The sequence below is a fragment of the Pseudopodoces humilis genome, chromosome 12 (genome assembly GCF_049639895.1).
Source record: "Pseudopodoces humilis isolate 2021_Gansu_Grassland_sample_001 chromosome 12, ASM4963989v1, whole genome shotgun sequence".
NCBI lineage: Eukaryota > Metazoa > Chordata > Aves > Passeriformes > Paridae > Pseudopodoces > Pseudopodoces humilis.
In genome coordinates this window covers 13,242,400-13,257,188 of record NC_142211.1, presented here as the reverse complement: position 1 = coordinate 13,257,188, position 14,789 = coordinate 13,242,400, and the positions used below count along the sequence as shown (strand labels likewise).

The following is a 14,789-nucleotide window of genomic DNA, read 5'->3' as shown; positions in this document are numbered from 1 at the left end:
TGAATCTCGTTTTTAAGACTTGCTACTCTCTGCTGTTGGGAACAAGTGCTCCCCTGCTTGAGAGAGAGGGTTGACACCATGAAGCAACCTGTGGCTTTACCTGAATGACCACAGAGAAGACATGAGGAAGTGGGATGGGAAACCCACCTCTGCCCTAGTAGCATGGGTACATGAGTTGAGAAGAACAACCACTGCAGGAAATTCAAGAATAAATGCTGCTCCAGTTTCCAGTGGACAGATCCTCAGACAGAATGGAAGGGCTGTTACTTGCCATCGTCTTGAAGGGACCTCCAGTTCATATTTACAAGAAATGAGCAACGAATGCTATGACCAGAACTAGAGAGCCTCTTCCTCCAGCCAGGTGGAGGAAAGGGACAATCATGTCTATTGGACTGTGTGAATCCAATGGTGTGGCACATCAGACCCACAAGAATATAAGGCTTTAGTTGACACCAGTGCAAAATGTATGCTCATGCCATCAAGATATGTAGGGACAGAATCAATCTCTATTTCTGGGGTGACAGGAGATCCCAACAGCTGACTGTACTGGAAGCTAAAGTGAGCCTGACTGGGAATGAATGGCAAAAACACCCCATTGTGACTGGCCCAGAGGCCCTATGTATCCATGCCATAGATTACCTCAGGAGAGGGCATTTCAAGGATCCAAAAGGTCAATGTTGGGCTTTTGGGATAGCTACTGTGGAGACAGTAAATTAGACAGCTGAATACCTTTCCTGGTATTTCAGAGGACCCTTCTGCTATGGGACTGCTGAAGGGTGAAAAACTACAGGTACTGATCGCTGCCACAACAGCGCAATGTTGACAATACTGCACCAACCCATCCATGAGATAAGTGAACTGGAGAGCCAGAGAGTGGTCAGCAAGACTTGCTCACCCTTTAATAGTCCTATATAGCCAGTGCATAAGTCCAATGGACAATGCAGACTGACAGTGGTCTATTGTGGCCTGAATGAAGTCACACCATCACTAAGTGCTGCTGTGCCAGACATGCTGGAACTTTGGTATGAACTGGAGTTCAAGGCAGGAAAGTGGTGCCACCCTGTAGTGGTTTAGATTCGCCAATTTGAGTTTCCTGGCCAACGCACCAAATAATGTGGTGGGTTTTAGTGCTGGCTAAAATCACGAGGACATTTACTCATTTCTTGCTATGAGATATGGATTAGGAGAAGGGCAAAACAGGCTTAAAACTTAAAATTAATAAAGAAACTTTAATAACAGGACTACAAGAATAAGAAGCATCAGAATAAAACCTCCAGAACACCTTTCCTCCCCCTACCCAACTCTTTCCTTTCCCAACTGACCACGAAGAAACAAAACCTGGGATGGTAAAGCAGTACCAACTATACAATAGTCTTTCATTAGTTCTTGTAGGAAGAGGAGCTTTCTCTTGTCATGCCATGGAGATTTCTCCACAAGAAACAGTTTTCTCATGGCTTTTCATTTTCACAAATAGCAGCCACCCAGGCAAAAAAGTTCTGCATTGTGACATTCCTCCTATTTTCACAGCCCTCCTAGAGGTGTGGCCATGGGCCATGAACTCAAGGGGTATTATTTTAAGGATAAGTTATTCAAAGGCAAAGGTTCTCTTCATCTGTCTCTGTGATTATCTCTGGGAACAGAGGTTTTCTTCTCCCTGGGGGAAAAGGGTCTTCATCAACTCTCATGTCTCTCTGTTCAAGCTTCTCATGGGATCACAGATACTCCAACATCTGCTTGGCTTCATCAATGGATGCCTTTGCTCAGATCTACAGCTTGAATACTTCATCCCCCCATACTCTCATGAATTAAAGGAGATATTTCAGTATATCATTGTCCATCTCCATGGCCCTACCAAAATAATATTTCAGCCCCATTCAGCATCTCCTCATCCCTCTTCCATCTGAGGCTTGACTCCTTTTACTGACTTTGGTGTCTTCATGTTGTCTTTCTATGTGTCGTCACTCCTTTTTCTCTCCCTGGAGAGAGGATTTAGGTCTGCAGTTCGCATCTGTGTAGTGAAAGGGTTAAATCTCACCCAGTGCCACAGCAGTCATGGTGTTGGATTTCAGGCCATGCTGGGTGCCTCCCTCCACCCAGCAGCCACTGGATGGGGGGGATCTTGGCCTGGAGCCATCTGTGCGGGCTGGGGGGAGGGGGTTGTTGGTGTTGGGGAGATGTTAGCAGCCGTGGCCTGGCCCAGACTGGGGCCGGGGCCCGCAGCCTCCATCCCCTCACCTGGGAGCTGCTGGGGACTGGCCCAGCCCTCTCTCAGGCCACACAGGCCATGGGGGAGCAGGGCTGGCTTCACCAGAGCTCCACTCCCTTCTGGGTCTAGAAGCAAAGAGGGCTAGTTCCCAGGCTTGTGGTTTTTAAAATGTGGATCATAACAGAGGCAGATCTAATTTCTAAATGGTGCAAAATGTTGTCAGTTCTCAGAACTAGCCAACTATTGGCCTGTCTCAGGCACAGAGGAAGCTCCCAACAGCTTCTCTCAAAGAAATCACTTTTGTGGGTGGTTCTTACTTCTTTCCCTAAATGTCAATTAATGTCAAACTACTACACGCCATCAGCATTGACAATGCATTTTTCTGCATTCCTTTAGCATCAGAGTGCAGACCATAGTTGGCTTTTACCTGCCGGGTGTTCAGTATACCCAGAACAAATCTGAACAGATCAAACAAGAGATAGTTCATGCAGCAGCCCTTGGGCCAGTCAGGACAGGAGAGGATGTGAAAAATGTTCTCTACATCACAGCTAGGGAGAATGGTCCATCCTGGAGCCTCTGGCAAAATGTACTCAAGGAGGCTTGAGGATGGCCCCTGAGTTTCTGAAATTTGGGATACAAAGGATCCAATGCCTGCTACACCCTAACTGAAAAGAAGATACTGGCAGCTTATGAAGGGGTTTGAGCTGCTTCAGAAGTGATTGGCACCAAAGCACAGCTCCTCCTAGCACCCTGACTGCCAGTGATAGGCTGGATGTTCAAAGGGAAAGTCCCTACCACACATCATGCTACTGATGACATGTGGAGTAAGTGGATCATGCTGATCACACAGTCAGCTTGAATAGGAAACCCTAGTTGCTCAGGGCTCTTTGAGTTCATCACAAACTGTCTCAAAGATGGAATTTTTGAATTATAATCAGAAAAGGAGGAAAAGATTACATGCTGAGGAGACCTCACCGTATAATCAGCTACCAGAAAACGAAAAGCTGCATGCTTTCTTTACTGTTGGTTTCCATCGTATTGTAGGGCTACATTGAAAATGGAAAGCTGCCATATGGACTCCTGTGCATCGAGTCACAGAAGCTATTGCGGGACAACGTGGATCCATTAAGGTTGCAGAGCGGAAGGCCATCCAGCTGACTTTAGATATTGTTGAACAAGAGAAACGGCCAGCACTCTACCTCTACACTGACTTGTGGATGGTCACAAATACTCCGTGTGGGTGGCTGGAACAATGGAAAAAGACCAATTGGAAGCACAGAGGGAAACCCATCTGGGCTGCTGAATCATGGCAAGATATTGCTGCCCAGGTAGAGAAGTTGGCTGTAAAAATACGTCATGGAGCTGCCCACATACCCAAGAGTTGGGATACTGAAGACCATCACAACAATGGTCAGGTGGATTGGGTTGCCAAGATTAAAGTGTCTCAGGTGGATCTGGACTGGTAACATAAGTGTGAGTTATTTCTGGCTCATTGGACCCATGATGCCACAGGTCATCAGGAAGAGATGCAACATAGATGTGCCTTTGATCGAGGGGTGGACTTAACCATAGACACTATCTCCCAGGTTATCCATAGCTGTGAAACATAAACTGCAATTAAACAGGCCAAGCAGGTAAAGCCTCTGTTGTGTGGGGGGATGATGGTCAAAATATAAATATGGAGAGGCCTGGCAGATTGATTACATCACACTGCTCCAAACCCACCAAGGCAAGCACTACATGCTGACAATGGTGGAAACAACCACTGGATGGTTGGAGATGTACTCTTTGCCTCACACCACTGCGCAAAACACCATCTTGGGTCTTCCAAAGCAAGTCTTGTGGTGACATGGCACCCCAGAAAGAACTGAGTTGGACCATGGGACTCAGTTCAAAAACAGCCTCATAGATAGATATCTTGGCCAGAGAGCACAGGATTGAGTGGGTGTATCATATTTTATATCATGCACAAGCATCTGGGAAAATTAAACTGTACAGTGAACTGGTAAAAACAACATTGAAAGCAGTGGGTGGTGGGACCTTCAAACATGGAGATCTACATTTAGCGAAGGCCACCTGGCTAGTTAACACCTGAGGCTACCCATCGAACTGGCCCTGCCCAATAAAATTCTCCTTGTACCATAGAAGGGGATTACATATGAGAAATGTGTTAGGGAGGACAGTTTGGATTAGTCCGACCTCAAGGAAAGGCAAATCGATCTGTAGGACTGGTTTTGCTCAAGGACCCAGGTGTACTTGGTGGGTGATGCAGAGGGACAGAGAAACATGATATGTACCTCAAGGGGATTTGATTTTGGGTGAGAACAGCTTGTAATGTTGAATTGTATAATATTGGTTGCTGAATGACACTGCCACTGTGTGCCATAACTCCCATGGCCAATGAGGATGGACTGCTCCAGATACAGCAGTCGTGAACTCCTGATGCAGCAACCAGCCAACAGCACACAAGTCCTCCTGCCCTGGAAGATATCTATGACAGAGACAACCCACAGTCATGGACTAAATGAACTCAACAGTTATCTTGGAGGGACAGCCACTGACCATGAAAATGATAGCTGTGCTTGTATGTGAATATATATATATATATATATATATATATATATATGTATGTATATGTATATGTATATGTATATGTATAGTTGGAAGGTGTAGGATCTGGGCATGAGTAGATGGTATAGAATAAGGGGTGGAAAATGTGCTGGTTCTATTCAGGACAGGGTTAATTTTTGCATTAGCTGGAACCTTGGACATGGCATGGCTAGGACACAGAGGTTATTCTGTACCACCTCATGGCATTGTTGGGGACTGGGGGAAAGGACTCTTTTCTGAGGAGAAGGGGTTCCTTCCAGTCAAGTAAACATGGTGGAGGGAGCCATCTGGTATTGCCGATTGTCAGCAGGCTTTTCTGTTAAAATTGTTTCTTTTCTTGTACCCTCTGTCATTAGTATTGTTACTGTTCCTGTTGTTTTTCTTTTCTCATTGCTCTGTCCAGGAAATTGTTCTTATCTCAACCTGTGACCTTTGCCTTTTGTGCCTTCAGTTCTCCTCTCCATCCTGGTATAATTTTGTAAACCAGAGATGAATCTAAGACAAAGTAAGGTGTTGATATATTTTATATATTAGTAAAGGCCTGTATGCACAAACCAGCTTTTGAAATAAGTCGTGATATTAAAGGCTAAAATCCTTGAAACTTGCCTGCAGAAGAGAGAGTAAAGCAAAACAATATTCTTGTGTACAAGGATAAGAATGTAAACCTGTGTGTGTTAGCCAATAGTAGCTTGCTCTGTCCGCAGACCCTGTAGAACCCTATAAAAGGTGTGCTAAAGATAGAAATAAACGGTGTTCACGATTACTTCTGTGAAGACTGGTGAATAAGCTGGCGGTTTCTCAATATTTGGCGCTCCGAATGGGACACCCTGCGGGCAGGGGGGCTTCAGTGGATCCACGCATGGTGGGACGGAGCCTTGGACCGAGGTTGGTGGAGCGGATCTGAGTGCAGATAGATGCTGCCTTGGATCGGTACCAGATAGGCAGCCTGAGCGCGGTGAGACGCGGAGCGGTTAGACATGGAAATTCAGGTTGCTGGGGGAGGCCGAGAGGCGAGGGCGTAGTAGAAGGGTCGCAACCTTCCCTCTTGCAGTTTGCTGCTAGCATGGATGTGGAATTTGCGGCGGCGGATAAACTGCTTCTCAACATCCTCGTTAAACGAGGCGAAGCAGCCCGGGAAAAGGACCTGGATATGCTCATTATATGGGCTAATTGTCATGGGCATTTGCAGTGCCCACACTGCTTTTTGCGGTGCAAGAACGGACTGATATACCGGCTCTGATATGGGAAACGGCAATCATGGAAAAGAGCAAGGACACTGTGTCTCTCGGTCGAACTTGGCAGATTGTAGTTAATACCTTAAAAAACAGAAAAGTGAGATATGCTGAGGCTGTGAGCCCCGTAATTCTACCTGCATCAGAGCGGCAGATGCCTTTACCTCCCACTGCTGGGCAAGCACTCACTCCTATCTATGCTGCCCATGGAGAGAGGGAGGGAGAGTCAAAGAGAAGAAAATAATGAGAAAAAAAAAAAGTTCCACAGCGAACGCTGAAACAACGAACAGAATCTGTTCAGTTATGGCAGGATGTGATACATCCAGAAATATTTGCTTCATTTTTGGAGTCACTTTTAGCATTACAATCTTATTTAAGTTCCATCTTTACCACCCTGGAAGAAAAGAAGCCAAATTTAGATTGGTTTCCACCCAAACCAGGGGGACATGGGGGAGCACTGAGGTGGGCGCAGAGAACAAAGGCACCCTGGGGGTAGAAGCAGCGCAAGAAAAGTTCCAAGGCCACGCTGATAAGCTGCAATGATCGCCGCTGTTAGCACCTGGCCGTGAGAGACTTTTCGTGTAACATCGCCTGCTTTTGTAAAATCGTGCCCCTGTTTTCCTCTACTGGCGAACAACAAGAGAGATTGAGAGAAAAAACTGCATTTGTTAGAGTTAACTTTGTGAGGTTTTTTTTTCTTTCTCTCTGTTTTTCCTCTCTGCGAGAGTATGTAGAGAATGTGAAGAAAGATAAGAGCAGAGCTGCAGCAGCAGCAGGGCAGGCAGTCAACCCCCCCCCCCCCGCTCGCTAAGAAAAAGCACCGGGATAATACCCAGTTTGTTAAAAAGTCATGATTTATTGGGTTTTCAAAATGTTTTTATATACCATTGTAGAGTTAATTTTGTGTTTTAAGTAATTATGAGTTTATGCAATTGCAGTTTTTAGAGTTTTACTGGAGAAATTATTGTGGTTCTTTGAAAGTTAGAAAAAAAAAAAAAAAAGAGAAAAAGTGTTTAACAGAAGTTGCCTTGCAATAATTGGTTTTAGAACCTAAGGTTAAAACATGGTGTGATTTACAGCTTCTAGGAAAACCTTCCAATTAATGTTATCTACAGAAGAGATTTGTGGTTTAAAAAATAATTAGTTAAGAGAACTTTACTGTACAAGACAAGTTAAAGTATATATTATCCATTTGCTTGTTTTTTCCACAATTTTAATAAGGTAATTTCAGTGTGAGTTCTTTTGTTATATAAAACACATATAACTGCATATATACCAATTTGGATTTTGGATTTTAGTTTAAAAATTGGACTTGATGTTCTTGAAAAGTGCTACAAAAGCTAAATGGCAACCTGCCAAATCCTGTGTTGTCATAGTTTTTCTCTAGAAAAATTGCACTTTAAAATCCTAACCAACTTAAGCATATACTAGGTAAATTCCTGTTATGAATAAGTATTTTTAGTAACATTTGCAGTTATTGTGGGTTATTCTTAAAGCTAGATGACATAGAATTGTGATGTATTTGTTACATTTTTATAATCTTTATAGTGAATCCATGTTATTGTTATATTGGGTTTAAAAGGTGTATATCAAACTTTTAGTTGCTTTTTTGTAGTAACAGAATAAGATTAAGTTATGATTTTATTTAATATAAATTAAGTGTTAATAGAATTAAGGATAGTCAAGTTTTATTATGTCTAGGCTTGAATGTTTTTAAGTTAAGTTTTATAACTTAGATATTCTTTTAAGGTTAAGTTTTGTTATTTCCTTTTGTCATAAATAATTATTGTTAGGTTTAAATATTGTTTAATTTAAATTGTTTTATGTTTTATTGGAGACACTTGTTTAAACTGCAAAGTATAGTTATTTTCCTAGAGAGATGAAGACAGCCACAACTCAAACAGCTGTGATAGAACACTGATGAACACCTGCTTGTGGATAGAAATGAATGCAGTCTGTGACACCCGTGACTTCATTGGGAGTTCTATTGAGTTGTTGCAATCTCCACAGTTTTGTTTGTTATAGCTTTCTTATTTTTCAGTGTTTCCAGAATTTTAAGAAGATGTACCATTGCTGAGGATCAGCTGCCATGGGGGAGGCTTCAGATTAAACCAACTGCTGCATGGTTTAATTGGTCTGGTACCTAAGGCTCCTAATCATTTGATCTGTACAAATGCATTTCAACAGTTTGCTGTGCTGTAGGCATCTCATAGCTGCTACTATTGAGAACCTTGTTCTAGAAGTATGTTAAGAGGCATCTTTCCAGTTTAAAGCCAGGCCCTGGCCAAGCCTTGGCTTTACCTGGATGGAATGTTTGCCAACAGATCCAGATGTTTTCTGTACCAAAAGAGTATTTGAGTCACTTTTTGACTCAGCAATTTGACCCTATTGTTATGACAGCTGGATCAATTTTAAAGTGAGCTTGGAGAATCATTTCCGGAGGTGATAATCCAATCCTTCACTGATGATTTTTGTTTTTGTTTGTTTGTTAACTATGAGATGCTGGTGCAGTGTTTTAGTAATTAACAGTACTTTTATTACATATGTTATGTAATGTTTATGATTTAATTGATTTTCAACTGCTATAAGTTTTTACTAATTGTGTATAAGGTTTTGTGTTAATGTTGAACAGAAATACATCTCATTTTTATTTTTTAAAGAAAACGGGAGAGATTGATACCCTAAAAGCATTTGATTAGTGTAATTCATTAACTTCAAGGGGAGAAGTGCCTGTGTTTTGTTGGCAGGTTCAGAAAGGTCACCTGTCCATCTGACCAGACTGTCTGCCTCTGAACACACGAGATCCAGTGAACAGAGATGTCATCACACAGCCTTGGTACTCCAGACATGGATCAGAAGTGGACCTGTCAGGACACAGTTGTGTCTGAACACTATACAGACAGTTGCCAACAGAAATTTTATGTTATTATGATGTTGTGTCTCTACCAATTTTTCAGGTATCCTTTGTTTTAAGATTTAGAAGGATCTGAAGAACAACCTGAACATCAAAGCCCTCAGTCACCGATCAACTGCCAGCTGACATCACGGGAGCAGTGAACGTTCCAGGACTGAATCGTGTTAGAGAAATTCTGTAGAAGATCTAAGAAGTGTAGAGACTCCATTTAACTGTATATAAAGCAAATTGTAGTTGTGTGTTTACCCTTTCAGCAAATTGCTTTCACGCTTAGACTACATATATACCAGAGCACATGTATTAAAAGTAGTTAGATAATAGTTTAAGATAAAGAGTTTAGCCTGTGTAGTAATTGTTATGTTAGTATAAAGTATAAATATTCCCCCTTCAAGAGGTAGTGTAAGCATCTTTGAAAGTTCATTTAACGTTAAAGTTTTAGCTGTGAGCTTGCAAATATGCTGTCATTTACATGGTAAAATGCTTATGGTAATTGTGTTGTGTATAGTCGTGACCAACTGTCTGCTAACATCCAAAAGCGGCAGAACATATGGGCCACTCTGGCACATTGAACTGGCCAAAGGTCAATGTGTTTGAGCCTAGCCACACCTGGAGATCCTTTCGCACCTGTCTCGTAGGAGTCCCTGAATGGCATCCTCCAGCATTTAAACGTTTAATTAGTAATGAGACTCGACTGAATCGATTGGCAATGTTGCAAGAGTGCAGTCGCACTGTTGGCTTCACATTAAGACAACTTGAAGCCTGTTGGCAAGCAAAAATTACCAAAGTTCTCAATGTTACAACCCTCAGAAGAATTAGATTTGTTAAGTTCCACCAATACCTCAGGTGGATGCATAATGTTTGAACCCCCGACAAAAGTCATTCTAACAAAGTAATGTGGCACTGGGCTGCAGTCAACCCTATAGCTGATCTCATTACTACCATTGAAAGTAAAGCCTTTGTTCGTGGTGCAATCTCACAGGACAATTACCAAAGCGATTACCTAATTCCGTATTCCTAATCTGTGGAGATAGAGCATGGAATTAGATTCCTGCTAGTCCACAGAAGACCCTGTTATCTTGGGAAACTTAACTTTGTTCCACCCAAGCTTACATCAATTGTTGAATATAGCTAGCAAAATGAAGAACATCAAACAGTCAAAGCGAAGCCTGAATGAATTAAGGCCTAACAACTCTAAAAAGGCTCGCTTGTTAGACTAAAGAAGAATTGAACTTAACATCCACAATGTTAAGTGAGCTTTCAGCCGATGTGAGTAGCGTACATCGTGCAGTATTATAAAATCGAGCTGCAATTGACCTTTTGCTCTTAGCACAAGGACACGGTGGTGAGGAGTTTGAAGGCATGTGCTGCTTGGATCTTACTGATCATTCAGCTTCCATCCATAAGCAACTACAACAGCTACAGGATGGGTTACATGCCCTGAAAGAAGATAGTGACTCCATTGGAAGTTGGTTCGCCAGCTGGGGCATCACTGGATTTTTGAGGTCTCTTGTGCTAGAAGGGGGACGGACTTTACTTATAATGTTAATCGGGATGACAGTCTAAGTTGTATGTTATCTTATCCAAAGCCTGGTTTGTGCAAAAAGAGAAAGGGGGAATTGTTGCTATATTTTATATATTAGTAAAGGCCTGTATGCACAAACCAGCCTTTGAAATAAGTCGTGATATTAAAGGCTAAAATCCTTGAAACTTGCCTGCAGAAGGGAGAGTAAAGCAAAACAATATTCTTGTGTACAAGGATAAGAATGTAAACCTGTGTGTGTTAGCCAATAGTAGCTTGCTCTGTCCGCAGACCCTGTAGAACCCTATAAAAGGTGTGCTAAAGATAGAAATAAACGGCGTTCACGATTACTTCTGTGAAGACTGGTGAATAAGCTGGAGGTTTCTCAATAGTAAGGCCATGTTGTTCACACATACCAAGCTATGAGCCACTGTGTGCAGTTGTCTGAGCTTAAGTGGTTACTTGCAAAATTCAGAAGAGTAGGGCAGCTTAGTGTGTCTTAAAGCTTCAATGAAGCAGAGGCTTATAAGTCATCAAAGTGTGATGAACACATTCAGCAGAGCTGTGGCTTGTTTGGTTGAGATGAGAGAACTAAGCTTGGGTTACAGATAGTGAAAAATAAATTAACTGCTTTTCTATGAAATGCTCTAAATGCAGGAGTCATTTGCTCCATGAGAAAAATATATGTTTTCAGGTCTAATGGATTGGGGAAGAAGACATGGTGCAGCGCTTCACTCACTACTGTAATTTGGTCTCTGAACAGATAATAACCTCTTCCATGGTGTTTGATCTGGTGCTTGCAAATAAGAGCTGGAGTATCTTAATCACTGTAGTTTTAGTAACTGAAAATAACCTGCTGCACCATTTTTTCCTTTTTTGATTTTGTTGTGGCTTTTTTTGTTTGGGGATGGTGGGGAACTGATATTGCAGTGAATACAATAATGTAGATTAAACATGTGGAGTGTCTGTTCTCACTGTCTAGAAATCAACTTGCCAGAAGTTATTTTAGCAGGCTATATGACAAGGCATTATTTTATGCAGTGTCCTCTCTTTGTGCCCTAGGGTTTTATATTGAACATAAATGTCTGGGTTTTGGTAGCAAGGAGCTGCATTGTGGGAGGAGGCCATGAACAGCCAGTTCCAGACAGTTCTGAAAAAAATTGAAAGAACCCATTGAGAGCCAAACTTTCAAAGAATCAGAGGAGCATATGGTGCCCCTGCTCAAGCATATTTAAGGACAGTTGCCAATAGGGGTAGGAGGCTCACTCCTGAAAGGAGGTGTTCCACGCAGGAGCATTTACACCTTCGAAAGGGACTTTGGTCCATGGTAGAACCCACACTGGAGCAGAGCAGTTAGAAGCAAAGAGCAGTGAAGGAAGATGAGTAAGAAATAAGAAAGGGCAGAAAGAAGTTGACAATAAACTAAATGAAATAAAATTCCTTGAACTGAGACTGTTGTGTCTGTGGCAGATTTTCATCTTACTATAGAAATAGTTTTACATTTTACAGTAGAAAATGGAATTTTCACACTATAATGGTTTTGTCTGCTATTGTGTCTTGGACCTCTGGAACTCCTAGGTTATCTTGGCCCAGTGCAATGTGTGGGAAACTTAATAAATGAGTTATGACTTTAAAATAATAGGTTGCTTTTGTACCAAATTTCTGTACAGGGCAGGAGGGTCTCAGCCTTTTGCATTTCTTGAATTTTGTCTGTTCTCTTGTTTATGGCAGTACATAAGCTAAGAGTCTAATGATAAATTCCACCCCAGTGTTTTTTGAAATGGGATTAATTTGTCACATACTGAACTCAAACTTTCCAAATTTTGTTACTTTTTACATTACAGTATACAGAGGTTTGGGATTAACCATGAAGTCATGAACTGTTTATGAAGATTGCTGTTATTTATGTTTCCACTGTATTTTTGTAGTATTCTTATTCTTTTTACTGCCCATCCGTTCCTCAAACTCCTATCTCATCAAAGATATGTTCCCAATGACAGACGGTAATGGAAGTCTTACAGTAAGAGTTATAACTAAAAGTGGAGATGTTCTTGGTGTTTGGTAGAATTAATTACATTGTACAGCATTCTATCTTCAATATACATATTTAGAGCTCACTTTGAAATTATGTTTATGTTTTCCACTGAAGTCAGGAATTACATGATTTTGAAAAGAAAGACAAGTGTTTTCATTTTAAAGTTCAGATGTTTTTTTTTTAATGGCTGCTAATGAAACTGACAGAACTTTCTCAGCTTCCAAGATTAGAGTGAATCTTATAGAAGCAGAAACCACTGTTGTCTGTTTGTAAGTTTCAGTGAATGAATGTTTGGGAAAATTGTGGTTGTTCTAGCATATAGTTGCTAGAGAAACAGACTTCCTAACAATAGTTCTCTCCCAAGTAATGGAAAAGCCTAGAGGACAAAGTCCATTGAAACAGTAGTCATTTGTCAGAAGGCTGACTGTAGCATTGCTAACAGCAACCTGCAAGTTACCTAGATAGGTCTTTCTTTGACTCAAAATTCCCTTGATGCCCTTTAAATGTTGAGTTTTAGACTGCAGTAATTATGGAATTTCTGGATATCATTAAGTCCTTGAGACTTGAGACATTGAGTCAGCTACTGAGAAGAAATTAACTATCCTAGCTGAAACCAGGACAATAGTGATAGGAAGCTTGGTGTTAATATATTTTCAGAATTCACTGGAGAAGTGAATTTTCTGAATGAAATTTCTGTAAAAACAAGCAAAAGCCCCTCTGAAACCAAATCAAACAGGGAAAACCAAAACAAACCTCTGCCTCTTTTCTTCTCCTTTCCTTGTTTTTCTTGCAGAATTTTCTAATGCAAAAGATAATTCTTGAACCATGGAGGTGCTGCAGTGTGATGGCTGTGATTTCCAAGCTCCATCCTATGAAGACCTAAAATCTCACATTCAGAATGTTCATACTGCTTTTCTGCAGTCAACAGATGTCTCTGAGGAAAACCCTACCCAGATGAGGTCTGGCTCCATGAATGCTAATAACCAGACTGAGAGAATTTTCTTCTGTAAAGGATGAATTTACAACTGCAGATGAAATAGCAGGTAAACTTCAACCCTAAGCCCCTATCTCACGTGACTTATTTCAGTGTATTTTAATTGGTATGTTTCAGTGTGTTTTTAAAAACTGTTACCTTTATCACTATAGTAGTGAAGTGGATGATGTTTAGTTACAGACAGATTTTTTTCCTGTAAATGCAGGTGTGTGGATTTGTTGTCTTGATATTTTTCACATGCTTTATCATATTGCTTCTTTTACGTTCTTTACACCACCATGAGCTCTAGAAGAGTTTGAACTTTATTAGTGGACCTTTTTATTTCAAGAAGCTTATTTTGGGAATTGTCTATCCCAAATTGCGTACCATCTGTTAGTTTTCTGACCATTCTTGTATGCACAGGTCTAATAATAAATAAATTAATTAGGGAATCCTAGTGTGATTAATGTGTTCAAGATGTGTGTGTATTCATATGCAGAGGGTAGGTGGGGGGAAACAGTCTAATTTTACTTATTTACATATTTACTTTTTAAATCTTATTTTAGGGCAAAATACAACTCAGATGGGAACTGGAAGTTGTTATAGCCAGAGCCAAAGTTTTTATGGTCAGCATATGGCTCCAAATCCTAAACCAACCAACAAGTTTTTCCAGTGCAAATTCTGTGTGTGTTACTTCCAATCTAAAAACCTTCTCAAAGAGCACACTCGAAAGGTTCATGGAGCACAGGCTGAGGGGAGTTCAGTAGGGTCAGACACTGCTGGATCCTTAAATTATAACATCATGATGCACAAGGGATTTGGCAAAGTTTTCTCTTGCCAGTTCTGCACCTACAAATCACCAAGGCGCGCAAGGATTATTAAGCACCAGAAAATGTATCACAAAAACAATGCCAAGGAGAATTTAACTCCTACTACTGCCTCTGCTGTATCTGAATTGACATCTGCCTCTGTGCCAGTGCAGGAACCCTGCAAGGAATTGCCTGAAGAGGTGGTAGAACAGAGCATTTTGGAGTCCATGGTCAAACCTCTAACAAAGTCCAGAGGCAACTTTTGCTGTGAATGGTGCAGTTACCAGACACCTCGAAGGGAGCACTGGTGTGACCATATAATGAAGAAGCACCCCAGCATGGTAAAAATTCTGTCAAGTTTGAGAGAGGAACAAGACAGAACCAGTGTGCCTGATATGCAGAGTGCCCAGAATGCCTCCCCAAACTCTACTTATATCTCTATGAATATGACAGGATGTGATATGTTGAATGCTGATGTCTCAAATGTCAGA

The 14,789-nt window shown here is 41.3% G+C and overlaps 1 protein-coding gene across 1 annotated transcript in view; it reads left to right on the top strand.

The window, feature by feature from the left end:
- The window catches only part of LOC148183394 (zinc finger protein 462-like), a 157,336-nt gene that overhangs the window by 47,615 nt on the left and 94,932 nt on the right, over positions 1 to 14,789 (top strand). The window contains 3 exon segments of the mRNA XM_088061466.1: positions 13,310 to 13,508; positions 13,510 to 13,559; positions 14,056 to 14,789. Of these exon segments, the coding sequence (XP_087917592.1) occupies positions 13,342 to 13,508; positions 13,510 to 13,559; positions 14,056 to 14,789 (951 nt within the window). The 5' untranslated portion in view covers positions 13,310 to 13,341.